This window comes from Hyperolius riggenbachi, chromosome 2 (genome assembly GCF_040937935.1).
Source record: "Hyperolius riggenbachi isolate aHypRig1 chromosome 2, aHypRig1.pri, whole genome shotgun sequence".
Lineage (NCBI taxonomy): Eukaryota > Metazoa > Chordata > Amphibia > Anura > Hyperoliidae > Hyperolius > Hyperolius riggenbachi.
In genome coordinates this window covers 274,277,567-274,291,202 of record NC_090647.1, presented here as the reverse complement: position 1 = coordinate 274,291,202, position 13,636 = coordinate 274,277,567, and the positions used below count along the sequence as shown (strand labels likewise).

The 13,636-nt window shown below is 41.3% G+C and overlaps 1 protein-coding gene across 4 annotated transcripts in view; it reads left to right on the top strand.

The window, feature by feature from the left end:
• LOC137546362 (aldehyde dehydrogenase family 3 member A2-like) overlaps positions 1-12,944 on the top strand; it is a 69,438-nt gene extending 56,494 nt beyond the window's left edge. For 3 of the 4 annotated variants that reach the window (XM_068268714.1, XM_068268712.1, XM_068268715.1), the window contains exons 10-12: positions 2,629-2,864; positions 5,280-5,396; positions 8,912-12,944. In XM_068268714.1, coding sequence (XP_068124815.1) covers positions 2,629-2,864; positions 5,280-5,360 — 317 coding nt within the window. In that variant the 3' untranslated portion in view covers positions 5,361-5,396; positions 8,912-12,944. The remainder of the gene's footprint in view (positions 1-2,628; positions 2,865-5,279; positions 5,397-8,911) is intronic. The other variant, XM_068268716.1, reaches the window with a different exon arrangement.
• Positions 12,945-13,636: the final 692 nt, after the last annotated feature.

Here is a 13,636-nt window from a genome sequence, read left to right as displayed (position 1 = left end):
AAAGGTCAACAAAGTCGCCGGGACACTGGCATGTATACAGCAAGAACGGCGACAGACGGAGGGGACTAGAAGTGGCCAGTATGTAATTTTTACCCCCTACTCACTGCATCTACCATTTTTACCAGAGCCTGTCGGTTCTGGTATCCTTTAAGATTCCTGACAATATTGGCATATCCGGTGTGTCACTATTGATACAGCAATAACTTTTTATTACCTATGCCTTCAAAGTGATACATTGGTTTTTTTTTTCAGGACAAACTAGGCTCTCTTTTGGTAATATTTTTTTCAAAGTATTTTTTAATTTCAGTCACTTTATTGAAGAAAATTAAGTGTAAATGCAAAAACTATGCATTTTTTTCAGGTTTCTGCCTTCTTAATTTTTACATGACAGGTGCCACAGTTGTAAAATGCCTCAAAATACATTACTTGGCTCATCCTGGTTAAAACGACACCATACATGCCATATTTAATCACTAGTTGGGCATGTAATGTATCATTATTGCTACCCTGTGCGTCTGTAGCGATTTTATGCGATCGCTAGGTCGCACAGTTTGGGGACCCCAATACTGTATAGATGCATTACTACGCAACAACATTTCAATGCATCTATATAGTGTTGGGTCCCCAAGCAGTTGCCCTAGCAGTCGAACCCGATCGCTATGGGTGGCAGCCATTACAGGTGTCTGTGAATCTTAGCGCCTGGTATAGGTGACACAAGGGGTTTATTAGTCTGGTAGGGGTTTAAACTTTAAAAAACAAACACGTTATTTAACTGCTTAAAGGGAACCTAAACTGAGAAGGTTATGGATTTTTCCTTTAAAATAATACCAGTTGCCCAGCTCTCCTGCTGATTCAGTGTCTCTAATACTTTCAGCCACAGCCCCTCAACAAGCATGGTGATCAGGTGCTCTGGCTGAAGTCAGACTGGAGTAGCTGCATGCTTGTTTCAGGTGTGTGATTCAGCCTCTACTGCAGCCAAAGAGATCAGCCGACTGCAAGGCAACTGGTATTGTTTAAAAGGAAACATCCATATCCCTCTCAGTTTAGGTTCCCTTTAAGGTTCCAGGACGTAGATTCTATGTCCTAATTAGTCCCCCTGTGTGTTCTAGGATGTAGAATCTACGTCCTGTATTAAATCCCGCTGTCTGCCTCCGCACGTGACTGTGCACGCTTGTACACAGTCACGTGAATGGGCCTGTGAATAATTGTTGCTGTTAGCTAGCAACAATCATTCAATAAAGATAGGAAAAGAAAAAAAAAAGTTGTAAAAGTTATAAAAAATTTAAAGTGACATGGGCCCAATAAGTGTTTTGTTGTTTGTTTGTTGTTTTTTTTTTTTTTTTTTTAATTCACCGTTAATTTTCAACCCAAACTTAGCCTATTAACCCATTATTAACCCCTGCAATACCTATGCCTGTTTATAAACTTTTAATGATTGCTGCCAGTAGCGATCGGATGCAATCGCTAGGACAAAAGTTTCAGGCCCCAATGCTTTACAGATGTAACGCTCTGCCATTGCCCAGTGATGCATCTGTACTGCCCTATGCCCCCTGAACCTTAGCTAACGCATTTGATCTCCACAGACACGCAGACTGGGGATAACGGTCCGCCACATGCTCAGCTAGAAGTAAAACATGGCATATGGGGTACCTTTTAATCCGGAATGGCCAAATAATTTATTTGTAAATGTTTTATAACTGTGGGACGTGTGATGTGAAAATTAGGAAGGGTGAAAAATGAAAAAAAAAGTTTGTTTTCTGCATTTACGCCTAATTTTCACCATAAATGGACTATAAAACAAAATGGGTTTGTGAGAAAAATATTACCCAAAGAAAGCCTAGATTGTACTGAAAAAACAAGATGTGTACCACTAAGATGGCATAGGTAATTAAAAAGTTACTGCTGCATCAAAACGACACAGCTAAAGTGTTGAAAATGACAGGAACTTTAGGGTGTAAAAATAGTGGAACGCAAATGGGTTAATGGGCTCACTGTCACTTTCATTAAAAAAAGAAAAAAAATGTATTTTTTCTAACTTTATGTGAATGAATACTGGTATCAGCAATCATTCACTATTCTAGTGCACGAGCATGTGCAGGCAAGGGTGGCATTTTGCACAGATCCGGATGTACGAGGTACATCCAAAAACAGGAAGAGGTTTAACAGATATTCATTTCCATGGCTTTTATAGCCCTCTAATAAAGAAATGTGCCAGGCCATTGGAGCTTTTAAGAAACAAAAGTGGCAAAGTGCCAGTGTAATAATAAGGACCTAATCGGGTATTAATTTCCGTGGCTGTCATGGCCTTTTAAAAGGAAAAAGTGCAGAGAGCTGTAGTGCAAATTAACAATTCCGGATTACACTTTTATCTTTGTGTGATCTTTGAGGTAAGCCACCCCTAACTTTATTATTTTTAACATATTTAATCATTTTTGGGCGCCTCTTACCTCCGTGTCTCTAACTTGCATGAGAAATGTTTCTGGACTGGATATAGTATTATCACATTAACTGTTCTGCTTTCCCAGTTCCATATGCAACTACCTTACTTTTTGTTCTCATTGTAGCTTGTTGCCATTGATATTTCTGTGTTCAGTGTATATTTATTAATGTGTCTCCTTTGCTGTTTAGGGCATAGTGGCATGGGTGCCTATCATGGCAAGCACACATTTGACACTTTCTCTCACAAGCGCGCTTGCCTAATCAAGTCTCTAAGTATGGAAGGTGTAAACAAGATCAGGTACCCTCCTTACTCTCAGAAGAAAGTGGACTGGACCACGTTTCTGCTGTCCACGAAAGTCAGCAAGAAAGCTCTGACTCTTGTGCTTCTGCCACTGTTTGCTGTGGTTGCAGCTCTCATTTTAAAGGTACACGCTTTTGACTCATCACTCTAAATGTTAATTTGCAGCTCCAGTCATTTATTATGCTTGCTCTATGTATACTGTATATGTTGAGACTGTATTATGTATAGGACTCTATTAAATAAGTACAGTTATTATGGAAAACATTATATAATTGTAACAGTTTTGTACCTCTAAAGAGCTCCCCTTGTTTGTTTGAACTGTGAAGTGAGACTACACGGCAGTAGATCAGCAAGGCAGTCACTCTCAGCAGCAGAGAATCCCAACATGGGATCCTAGAATAGAAGGTGCAGACTAGCAGCACTGCAAATGTCAGTAAAATGTATATGAGTTGTTTAGGAGGGAGAAAGATTAGGTTAGTATTTGGGTAAACTTCGGGTAAGGATTTCATTAATTAAGTGGTTAGGGTTAGGTTAGTCAGTTTGTATTAGGCAGAAGTACTGGGATAGGTGAGTGTATGGCCACCTTCAGGAATATTTATAGTATTGGGTTATTGTGAAAACTCTTTAACAGTTGAGATTAGTGTTGCAATTAGGTGCATGGTGAACATTAGTTTGGTTAGTGAAAGGATTCACGTGTAATTTAAGGTTCATGTTAGGGTTATCAAGGGGCTCATGGGTGAGGCTAAGAGCCTATTCATATTGGTGATGGATTCAGCTACTTGACCACTACCTGTAGTATTCCTCCAGTGTGGAGGCAGTGCCAGCTATACATACAGACAAATCTGCTTCCCACATGACATCTGGTTCATTTCTTTGTCTTGCCCTGGACAGATGAGGGCAATAGGGGGGAACTAGTGAGTGGCAGGAACTTTAGCAGAATGCCTGTCACTCCTGTAAGACTAACCCGAACGTAACATTAAGAGACCATTCTCAAGAAAAAAAGTTAATGTTAGGAATAAGGGAGCTGTGATTTTTTTTTTTTCTTAATTTTTTTAAATCCTAAGCCTACTTTAAACATCATGTTTGGGTGAATTTTTGCATTTCTGCTGCTGAAAAAAATACCTAGAGGCTGGTTTAAAAATGTATGGGGATGGTATTAGACCTGATGTCCCTGACCCAGTCACAACTGTCACCTTTACTCTCAAAACTCTAGTTACAGCTAAACTACTTTTTTACTCTCATGTTCAATACAATAGCGCTTGGCACTACTAATTCGTCTATTTTGTTTTCATTTTCTGGCTGGAAAGGAAGGTAAGGATAAAAAAAATTGAGGAAGCCTTTACAGCTGTCACCAGGGCTTGATAGATGTGTGTTTTGGCCCTTTTGCCATACTGTGCATGGTGTTTCAGAAGCTGGGGTCACATCTGATTCATGTCAGCCTATCAAAATTGTCAGTGGTGGAGTGTAGATTGCAATGATATCAGTGCATGATGGACACAAACAGATTGTTCGAAGTGTCTATTTCCACTACAGATTAGATGGCTCACATGGGATCTATTTGTTTATTTTCAGCTTGGGCACAATATAATGCCTGTGTAGGCACTGCCCATCTTCAGCTTTAGTAATTGGCCACTTTGGCTTTTTTGCCCAGCTGCTATGGTATTCCCTTGTCAGGACAAGATCCTCTTCCCCTCCATTTTCATAGAACATGCCAGACATGCACAAGAGTTAAGTGACTGGACTGGTCAGGCTGAATTAAAGTGATATGGTTGTGCCTTACATGCCAACCACCATCTAATGTTCGCACCAGCCTTGATGTTGGCGGTATTGTTCTACCCATTCCATTTCTAGTGAAAGTGGATTGTGGCCTGACATGTGGCCTGACCAGGGATTCGTAAGGTAAGCACAAAGTATGTTCATGCTGGATCTATATATCTACAGATTTTTGGCTTAAGTCAAACTTTCAGACAGGAAGATACGGGCTTGCTGTGGTGTTCTCTCCGATCACCCTCCTATTCCCTCCCTTTAAGGTGAGTAAATGGGTAGGGGAAGAGGAGACAATGGGAGGGGGTAGAAGGGAACATCACAGCCTGCCTCTTCCCGTCTGAAAATGTTTTTAGGCAAAAGTCAAATGTTTCATGGAGTGTTTACAGGGACAGGTGGAATGAGGAGAGGAACAGACAAAGTACAGAGGTATGTGGAGCCAGCATGAACATACCTCTGTGCTTACAGTACTTACCTTGGGTAGCTTTGCCTCAGATCTGGTGTCCTTTAAATGAATACACATTCACGTTCTTCTACCTTCTACAAAATTTATATAAATTGATAATGTAATAAGTACCTAATTATGTAGATTCAATATTTAGATTCTTACATCTGTCTGCAGTTAAGCATAAAGGAAATAAAATCAAGAATGCTGACAATGCAGTCCTGGTGCACCTCAACATTTGCTGATTCATGTTTTATTTTTGTATATGTATTACTGTCCATTTCTCCTCTATACAAAATTCTGTATTTTGTTTATTTTGGGTTTCCTCAGAAATACCGCTGGGAACTGGCAAGCAGAGGGATTCAGATTGCGCTGGCATTTCAGAGACTGTGTTTTAAGCAAGATCATTAGCAGATAACAGGCAACAGCATTCACAGATACAGTGAGGTATGCAGGCCCTGATGTGTAGGAGCCCAGTTATGCTCTTTATTTGCTGCAAACTTCAGGGTTTTCACATCTTAATGAGAACCTGAGGTGAGCATGATATGGAGGCTGCTATATTTATTTCCTTTTAAACCATGCAAGATACCTGGCTGTCCTGATCCTGTGTCTCACTCTCTAATACTTTTAGCCATAGACCCTGGACAAGTATGCAGTCCAGGTGCTCTGACTCGAGTCTCACTGCATTAGCTGCATGCTTCTTTCAAGGTTGTGACTTATACTAGGTACACACGATGCGATTCTTATCAGTTTCCATTCACTTCTGTAAGAAACCGACCAGAAAATCGAGAAAATATTGGACCTGATGGAAATTATCTATTGAACCATCTATCTAACACAAAATTGTATGGTGTGTTCCTAGCATAAGACACTACTGATGCCAGAAGATTAACAGGACTGCCAGGCAACTGGTATTGTTTAAATGGAAATAAATATTGCAGCCTCCATATGACCCTTACTTTTGGGTTCACTTTAGCTACCTAAAGACCGATGGGTGTGACTGTGGCGGCAGCCCCAGGACCGCCTAACGCCGATTGGCGTCAAGTCTTTGTGCTGCAGTTTAGCAGGGAACGCGTGTGTGCATGCACGACTGTTCCCTGTCGGTTCACAGAGCACAGCTCCGTGGGCAGACTGTTTAGAGCCGAAATGGGAAAGAATTTCTCTTTGTTTACATTTGTACATCGCTGCTATCTCCTGCAGCGCTGTACGAGGGACACTCGGCTGTCTCTCAGAGCGGCACATAATGCATGGCCTCTCATAGGCTGATGCCTATGAGAGGCGGGGAACAGTGCCAATCGCCCTCCTATGGCGATTTGGGACGGCACAGGAGGGAGGGAGGAAGGAGGGAGGGAAAAGCCTCCATGTTCTCAATTGAAAAAAAAAAAATCAGCAGCGATCAGAGACCTCCGGCAGAGCGTCCTATTAACCACTTGAGGACTGCAGTGTTAACCCCCCCCCCTAAAGACCTGTCCATTTTTCAACAAATAGGCCACTGCAGTTTTAAGGCCTCACTGCAGGGCCGCACAACTCGGCACACAAGTGATTCCCCCCAGTAATTTTCTCCCCACCAACAGAGCTTTCTGTTGGTGGAGTCTGATTCCTGCCAGGATGTTTATTTTTTTTATAAATATTTTTTGTATTTTATAATTTTTTTTTTTTTTTAAACTCTCCCTCCCCCAGCCAGCCAATAGCGGCGATCGGCTGTTATAGGCTTTAGCCTATGAGAGCCAATCTCTCTCCATTGTCCCAGGGGAAAAGCTGTGTCATACAGTACAGCGCTGCCATAGATCGCAGCGTTGTACCTAGCAAATAGACAGCGGTTTCCGTCTAACAGTCTCCTAGTGGCGGTCGCCGCTGGAAGACTGAAGGCGGAGCTCAGTTATCCAAGCGAAGATGTGCGCGCACAGGCGTGCACGATCCCCTTCAAACCACTGCCCCAGGACTTTACACCAATGGGCGTTAGGCGGTCCTGGGGCTGCTGCCGCGGCCAGGCCTATCGGCGTGATGCGGGCGGCAAGTGGTTAAGGGCAACAAAATCAGGCACGATTCAGTTGTGTGCTAAGTTGTAGGGCTGTGCAGCAACCTGACCAAACTGCACAGCCCTGTACTGTGAAAAATGGCCTGGTCACTAGGGGGTGTTAGCCTGTGGTCCTGAAGTGGTTAAAGTACAACTACTCTTTCAAAATCAAGTTTTGTCCTTGGTTGTCAATTTTTTTCTTAACAACTTGCAGCAGCTCCAAAGTAAATGTAAAATACAAAGGGCCAGTGGAGTGCACAGCTGAAACAGTAGTTGATAAGAGGCCAGTTGGGAATAGGGGGTGCTCATTGACCTGCAAATAATTCCAATTTGATGCAGTATCATGTAACATTGGAGGATACCTGTACACATTCAAGATTTTCAGGCAGGTCCTGAGGACTAGTACCCTAGCTCCATGTGCCCATTCAGTCTGTTAGTTAAAGAGAACCTGTAAGGTGAAAAAAGGCCTCCTAGGGGTACTTAATTCAGGAGGGGGAAGCCTCTGGTTCCAATTGAGGCTTCCCCCATCCTCCTCCATCCCACGGTGGTCCCTCTAGGCTGCTCCAAACAACGGCCATGTAAATATTTACCTTCCCGGCTCCAGCGCAGCCGCAGTAGCAGCTCTCTGCTCGCATAAGGCAGAACTAGCCGATTCCATTCAGGTCCGCGCTACTGCGCCTGCGCTACAGCCAGCCACAGCCTGACAAATTGTCGGCTGTGGCTTCTGAGGGGCCCAGCGAGACCACCGTGGGACTGAGGACGGGGAAGCCTAAATCGGATTCAAAGGCTTCCTCCCCCCCCCCCCCCCAGCCCCCCAAGGGGGGCCCCTTTTTTCCAGTACAGGTTCTCTTATAGTTGTTTCAAGCTGCATTGTGGCAAGTCTTTGTGACAGCTCCCTGGTGTAGCAGTACTTGTACTACTGATGTTCACTGAGCTTTGAGTTGTTGCATATAGGAAGGGATAAAGTCAAGTGTATATTATCTACTTTTGATATTTGTAGATCTGGAGTGTTGATAAGATCCTAGAAGATATGGGCATCTCTGGGCACCAATGGAGAGAGCGTTCTGCATGACTTTCAGCACTGTAACAAGGGATGGGTTTGATTATGTCAAATTGTAGGTGTGGCCAAATAATGTATATTCATATACCTTCAAGCTTAAAGTGGAATTCCACATTTGCTTAAAAAATTGCTATGAATATCCGTGCAGCAAAAATCTTTTTGTTATGTTGCTTTGAATTTGGAGCCAGCTGTGAGTTTACAAAACTGAAAGGAGGTTAAAATTGGACCTCTTTTTACAGCTTAGGTCTGTATTGAGTTCAGTACAAAGTGCCCAGGATTTTCTCTGCCTGCATAAGTATTCATGAGATGTTACTTATATTCCACATCTGGTAGCAACCCCAACTCCAAATAATTATAATCTGTGTAAAGGTGGCCACTAATAATCCAACTTCTAGCAAAAAATCATTCGAGCGATCAGAAATTCTGATCAGAAGAAAAATCGTTCACTACACCATCAACGAACCGATCTTGGCTTCCTATCTATCACAACCAACAAGAAAATCCAAATTTTGGTTTGACCAAAATCCAATCGGACAACTATATTTATAATCGTTCGTAATCGATTGCACCCATCAATGCAGATTACTTATAACCAATCCGATCAGAATTTCTGATCGCTCTAATGATTTTTCTCTAGAAATTGGACTGTTGGTGGCCACCTTTATAGGATCTCATTCAGTCACTGTTTTTATATATACAAAACAGAGCTTAACAAGTTAGTGATGTATGTGGGAAATGGTAGAAATTTGCAGAGCTGAGGGACTGCTTACTTATCAAGATCAGTGGAGTTTCACTTTATAATCTGCAGGTTGTTGTTTTGCATTTAGATTCTTACAGCAGAGACCAGTTATTCAGTTTGTCTGAAACAAGTCTTCTGTTTTGCAGGTTATCTAAAACATGAAGCTGGATATCCAAGATACGTCTTCCTGATTGTTTCCAGTTAATCTATGCAATGATATTCCGAGGCATTAATTTACCTTCACTAACATGATTTTTTTAATTATCTTGCTACAAAAAGTCAGTGCCTTACAGTATGTTCTCTAATGTCTGGGTACGTGTATAATTGCATTTCATTTCTGTTTGGATAATGGCCTCTATTCATAAAGCATTTCCGCATGCGGTAATGCTCAAAACAGTTGACTTTACCGACCATTTAGCAAAGTGCCCATTCATAAAAGCTGTTTCCACATGAAAAGCTACTATTCCTGAGCAGTGCAGGAAATTACCGCCTTGTGCGGTGATTATCACAACACGTCACTAATGTCAATTCATAAAGATTAGAACAGGCGGAATGTGAACGGAGAATCCCGGCTGTTTAGATAATGCGATAAGCCAGCGGATAACATAAGACACATCTAGGTTTAGAGGACAAAAACCGGGGGAAAAAAATATAGTAAACCTGGTGCATCCATGGTGCAGGGGCATCTTGTGGATTATGCCCCCTTGTACCTCATGCCCCCTTATCTCCCTGTGTCCTCCTCTGCCCCACGTGTCCACCTCTATCCTCCTTGTGTCCTCCTCTATGCCCCTTTGTGTCCCCCTGTACCCTCAGTTTGTCCCCCTGTGCCCTCCTCTGCATGGGCACAGTACAGGGAGTCCCCAACATTGCGGCGGGTTTGAGGTTCGTATTGGCAGACGTTCACAAGTCAGGAACTCCCTGCATTTGTACTGTAAGACGCAGTGACTTTTTCCCCCTGCTTTTGGGGAGAGAAAAAAAATTGTCTTATAGGCCAAAAAATACAGTAATTATTTTATTACATTAATAAATGTGGGTTCTAAGATTCTTTGAGTAACAGTCTGCATGTGCAAAAGCCATAAAGCCAGGTCACACAGTGTGAATTTATAGATAAGAATATAGTTGTAAAAAAAAAAAGTAATTACTGTTAAAGTGGCCATACACTTAAAGATTTGCAGCAGATTCGACCATCAGATACATTTCTGTCAGATGCCTGTCAAGTCGAATCTGACAGGAATCTATCTGATGTGTGCCACACACTAGGAACAGATTTCAGAATGAAACTCAGATATGGTACTTCACAGAAGAGAAAACCTGTCAATTCAGATGCAGAATTCTCATGACAAGTCTCCGATAGGTGAACTGACCACTGGGGTACCCTACCTGGCTCCATCTACCAACCACTGCAATTTTACTCCTTCACTTTCATTAAAGGAAACTTCTCTTTCATGTAATTGTAATGTAGTTTACCCTGCATTGTACTTATGATTACCAGTACTTTCTACCCTCATCTTTTGAAGCTTTAGTTCCTTCTCTTTTCCAACTCTAAACTGGCCAGCCAGATCTAGTTTAAACCATGACCTTCTCCTATACATACCTGCTTTTATTCTAGACCTCTGTTTGTACTTTAAACTCCGTTTTTGCTGTGTTAGGAATGCACATTGTGATAAGTAAAAATGCAAGGCATATTTGGATAACTAAATGATCAATTAAGGTTGGGAAGTATGTAGACCTCTTATGAGTATTAATTAAAATCAAAAAGTCAATTTACGTATGGCAATATCTATCATTTGTTTTTTAGATTTCCTTGTTGTTAATGGCCCTTCAACCTAAAATCTGTACAAACTTTGCGCTGTAATGTTGGCCATACACAGCACATCTGATCAGTAGACCTAATAGGGTGTGCTGGAAGACAAGCACTTGATAAAGGGCATGAAGCCCGAAATGTTGTGCTTTTTTGTTGCTGTATCACCACTTCTAAATTTAAAATAAAGTGTTAAATTCTTTCAGGAAGGGTCGAGTCCAGATTGGATTGTATGTGCATGGACGTTATCATATTGGAGGCTTGATGAACCTCTTACCTTGATCTCTGACCCCCCCCGTGACACATTGAGTAAAGCCTGAGGCCCATGGACACCCCATTGTGTGGTGCTGAAAGACAAGTTGGTCATTTGCTGGGTGAAAGCTCTTTGCCAGATTCTTTTTTGCACAAGAGTTATAGTGATTATGATGTAGAGCATATTGTATTGCCCCGACATTGTCGCGCCTTTGATTAGTTATAGTAAGCTGTCCATCTACACAGCAGGACCATCAAGGCCAGTATACCAGCACAAGAAGACTGTAAATGAAATCCCACTATAAATGGGAGCATAAACAATAATTAAGGAAAATCTGAACTGAAAACAAACTTGACAATTAATTTTAAGTTCATTCAGCTCACAACAGGAAGAAATAATTAACTTTTGAGTTTTTCAGAATATCTTCTTATCAGGATTGTTTGTTCAGCCAGTATTTTTGCTTCTGCTTCTTTTCAGGAGAGCTGCATTCCACTGCCTTATTTGCATGGACATAGGCCTCGATTCATCATATCTTTGAGATAACTTTTTCCAGTATGTTAAATTACCGAATTTGAAGTTTATCGGTTTCTAGTTGTATTCATCAAGGTTTTTCCGCATTCGGTGTGAATTCGATAAAATATCGATAACAATTCAGTAACCATTCGGTAACGTGTTATTTCCATTTTTCAGCAGTAATTTAACACAAGGCCATAAGATTCCCGTGGAATTGTGGGTAAAAGGCAGTCCTTTTGAACACTACGTAGCAACATTCTGAATAGGGCTTAACACCTGGACCAGGATTCTGGAAGAGGTTGGGACAATCCCACAATTTCGGCAGCTACGGCTTGATAGGAGCCTTTTCTAAAAAAAAAAAAGCTAGCAAATTGGTTAACCCTGGCACTGCCTGTGTTCTCTTACAAGATGATTCAAGAGAAATGCAGATGTCCTGTTATAGCAAATCTATTCTCTTGCAAATTGATATGTTTCTAGACCTTATTCTTGCTCTTCTGCGCCTTTGAATCACTCTCAGCTGATACATAACCACTTCAAATGGCTCCATCTTCTCTGTCAGCAATGATCTGACAGGAATAACGACAGAGCAGTGAAGGAGATAACTAATCCTAAATGTAACGCTGAACCACGCCCACTTTCATTTTCATGAATTGCACTTTCTTCCGTTTTATCGCATCATTACCGAATGCTCGCTAACAGCTGTAGATAACTTTGATGAATCCTGAAATCAACTTATCGAGTTCGGTATTTTACCGAGCTGTCTGTAATTGATTCGATAAGTCTTGATGAATCGAGGCCATAGAACTTTTCTGTGTTATTTATTTTCATTGCTAGGGTGCTAAGGCTGAATTGGTACTATATGTACCCGTCTTTCTCATCCTATCACATGTCAGTTCAGATGCCCTTAAAACATGATTAATCCTCCTATGAGAATGTGAGCTGCAGGATAATTCATGGATACATGTACAGTAATGAGTTTATACTTCTGATTGGTTGGTAGAAATTGGTCCTCTTTCCTGCTTTCTGTGTTGGCTAAAACGGGAATCAAAAGTGAGACCTGATTCCAGCCAGTCAATCAGAAGTACAAATCATTCACATGCTTTTCTATACATTTATCTATAATGGGCATGAAATTCTCTACCGTATACACTGCAATAATGTGGTCCAGTAAGGTCTGACCTCCTAGTGCAAACAGTAAAATCCATCTTCCTATAAATGCATACAGCATGATGCTTTGCTGTGTTAATACTGTATTTTATCTTCCATTTAATATAATAGCTGTAGCCATCTTAAAATGATTCTAACAAATGCAGAAGTCGTTTTAAGCCTTTTAATTGGATTTTCTCCACTTAATACTTTGAAAATAGATGGATGGACTGAATCGCCCAGGAACTGAAGATAAAAATAAATGCTAGCCGCAGCATCTGGTCATTTTTTTCTACTTTTTCTAACAAATATATATGTGAATTCCAGCAAGTGCAAAATTTATATTGTTAATTGAATTGTTATAGTATGTTAATGTTATCACTTATGTATGTAGTATGTTGCACGATAATGTATAACTGATTACATGGTGCTTTGTGTGTTATAAGATATTAAAAAGTTTACTGTAGAGGTGGCCCGGTGTTGTCATTTCTAATCCTCGTCAAAAGGAAAGCTCCTTATTATACTTTGCAAAAGAAAATGACTGCTGCAACACATTTTATTTGAATATGCATGTACCGTATTTTTCGGACCATAAGGACACACTCTTTCTCCCCCAAAAGTGGGGGGAGGAAAAGTGCATGCGGCTAATGGTCCAAATGTTAGAATCGGCCTGCCGCCCACTGCACCACATTGGTGCTCTTTCCATCCTGTGTTCCCCTCTGTTGTAAAATATTAGTAAATGATGCTGATACTTTACTACAGCTAAACCTAATCCTTTTCTCACACATAACTCGAACCAACCCTGCATGCCTAGCCTTAAAACCCCCTTCCCACAATCCACTCTTACCTAACATAAATGTATTTAATTTTAAACAATTCCGGTTGCCTGGCTGTCCTGCCAATTTCTGGCTGCAGTAGTGTCTGAATAACAAACCTGAAACAAGCATGCAGCTAATCTTGTCAGATACATCTGATCTGCTGCATGCTTGTTCATGGTCTATGGCTAAACATATTAGAGGCAGAGGATCAGCCGGGCAGCCAGGCAACTGGTATTGTTTGAATGGAAATAAATATGGCAGCCTCCATATCCCTCTCACTTCAGGTGTTACTAAACCTCCCTGGTGGTAATCCCAAGTGTAGCTCAGGCTAGCCCAGGCA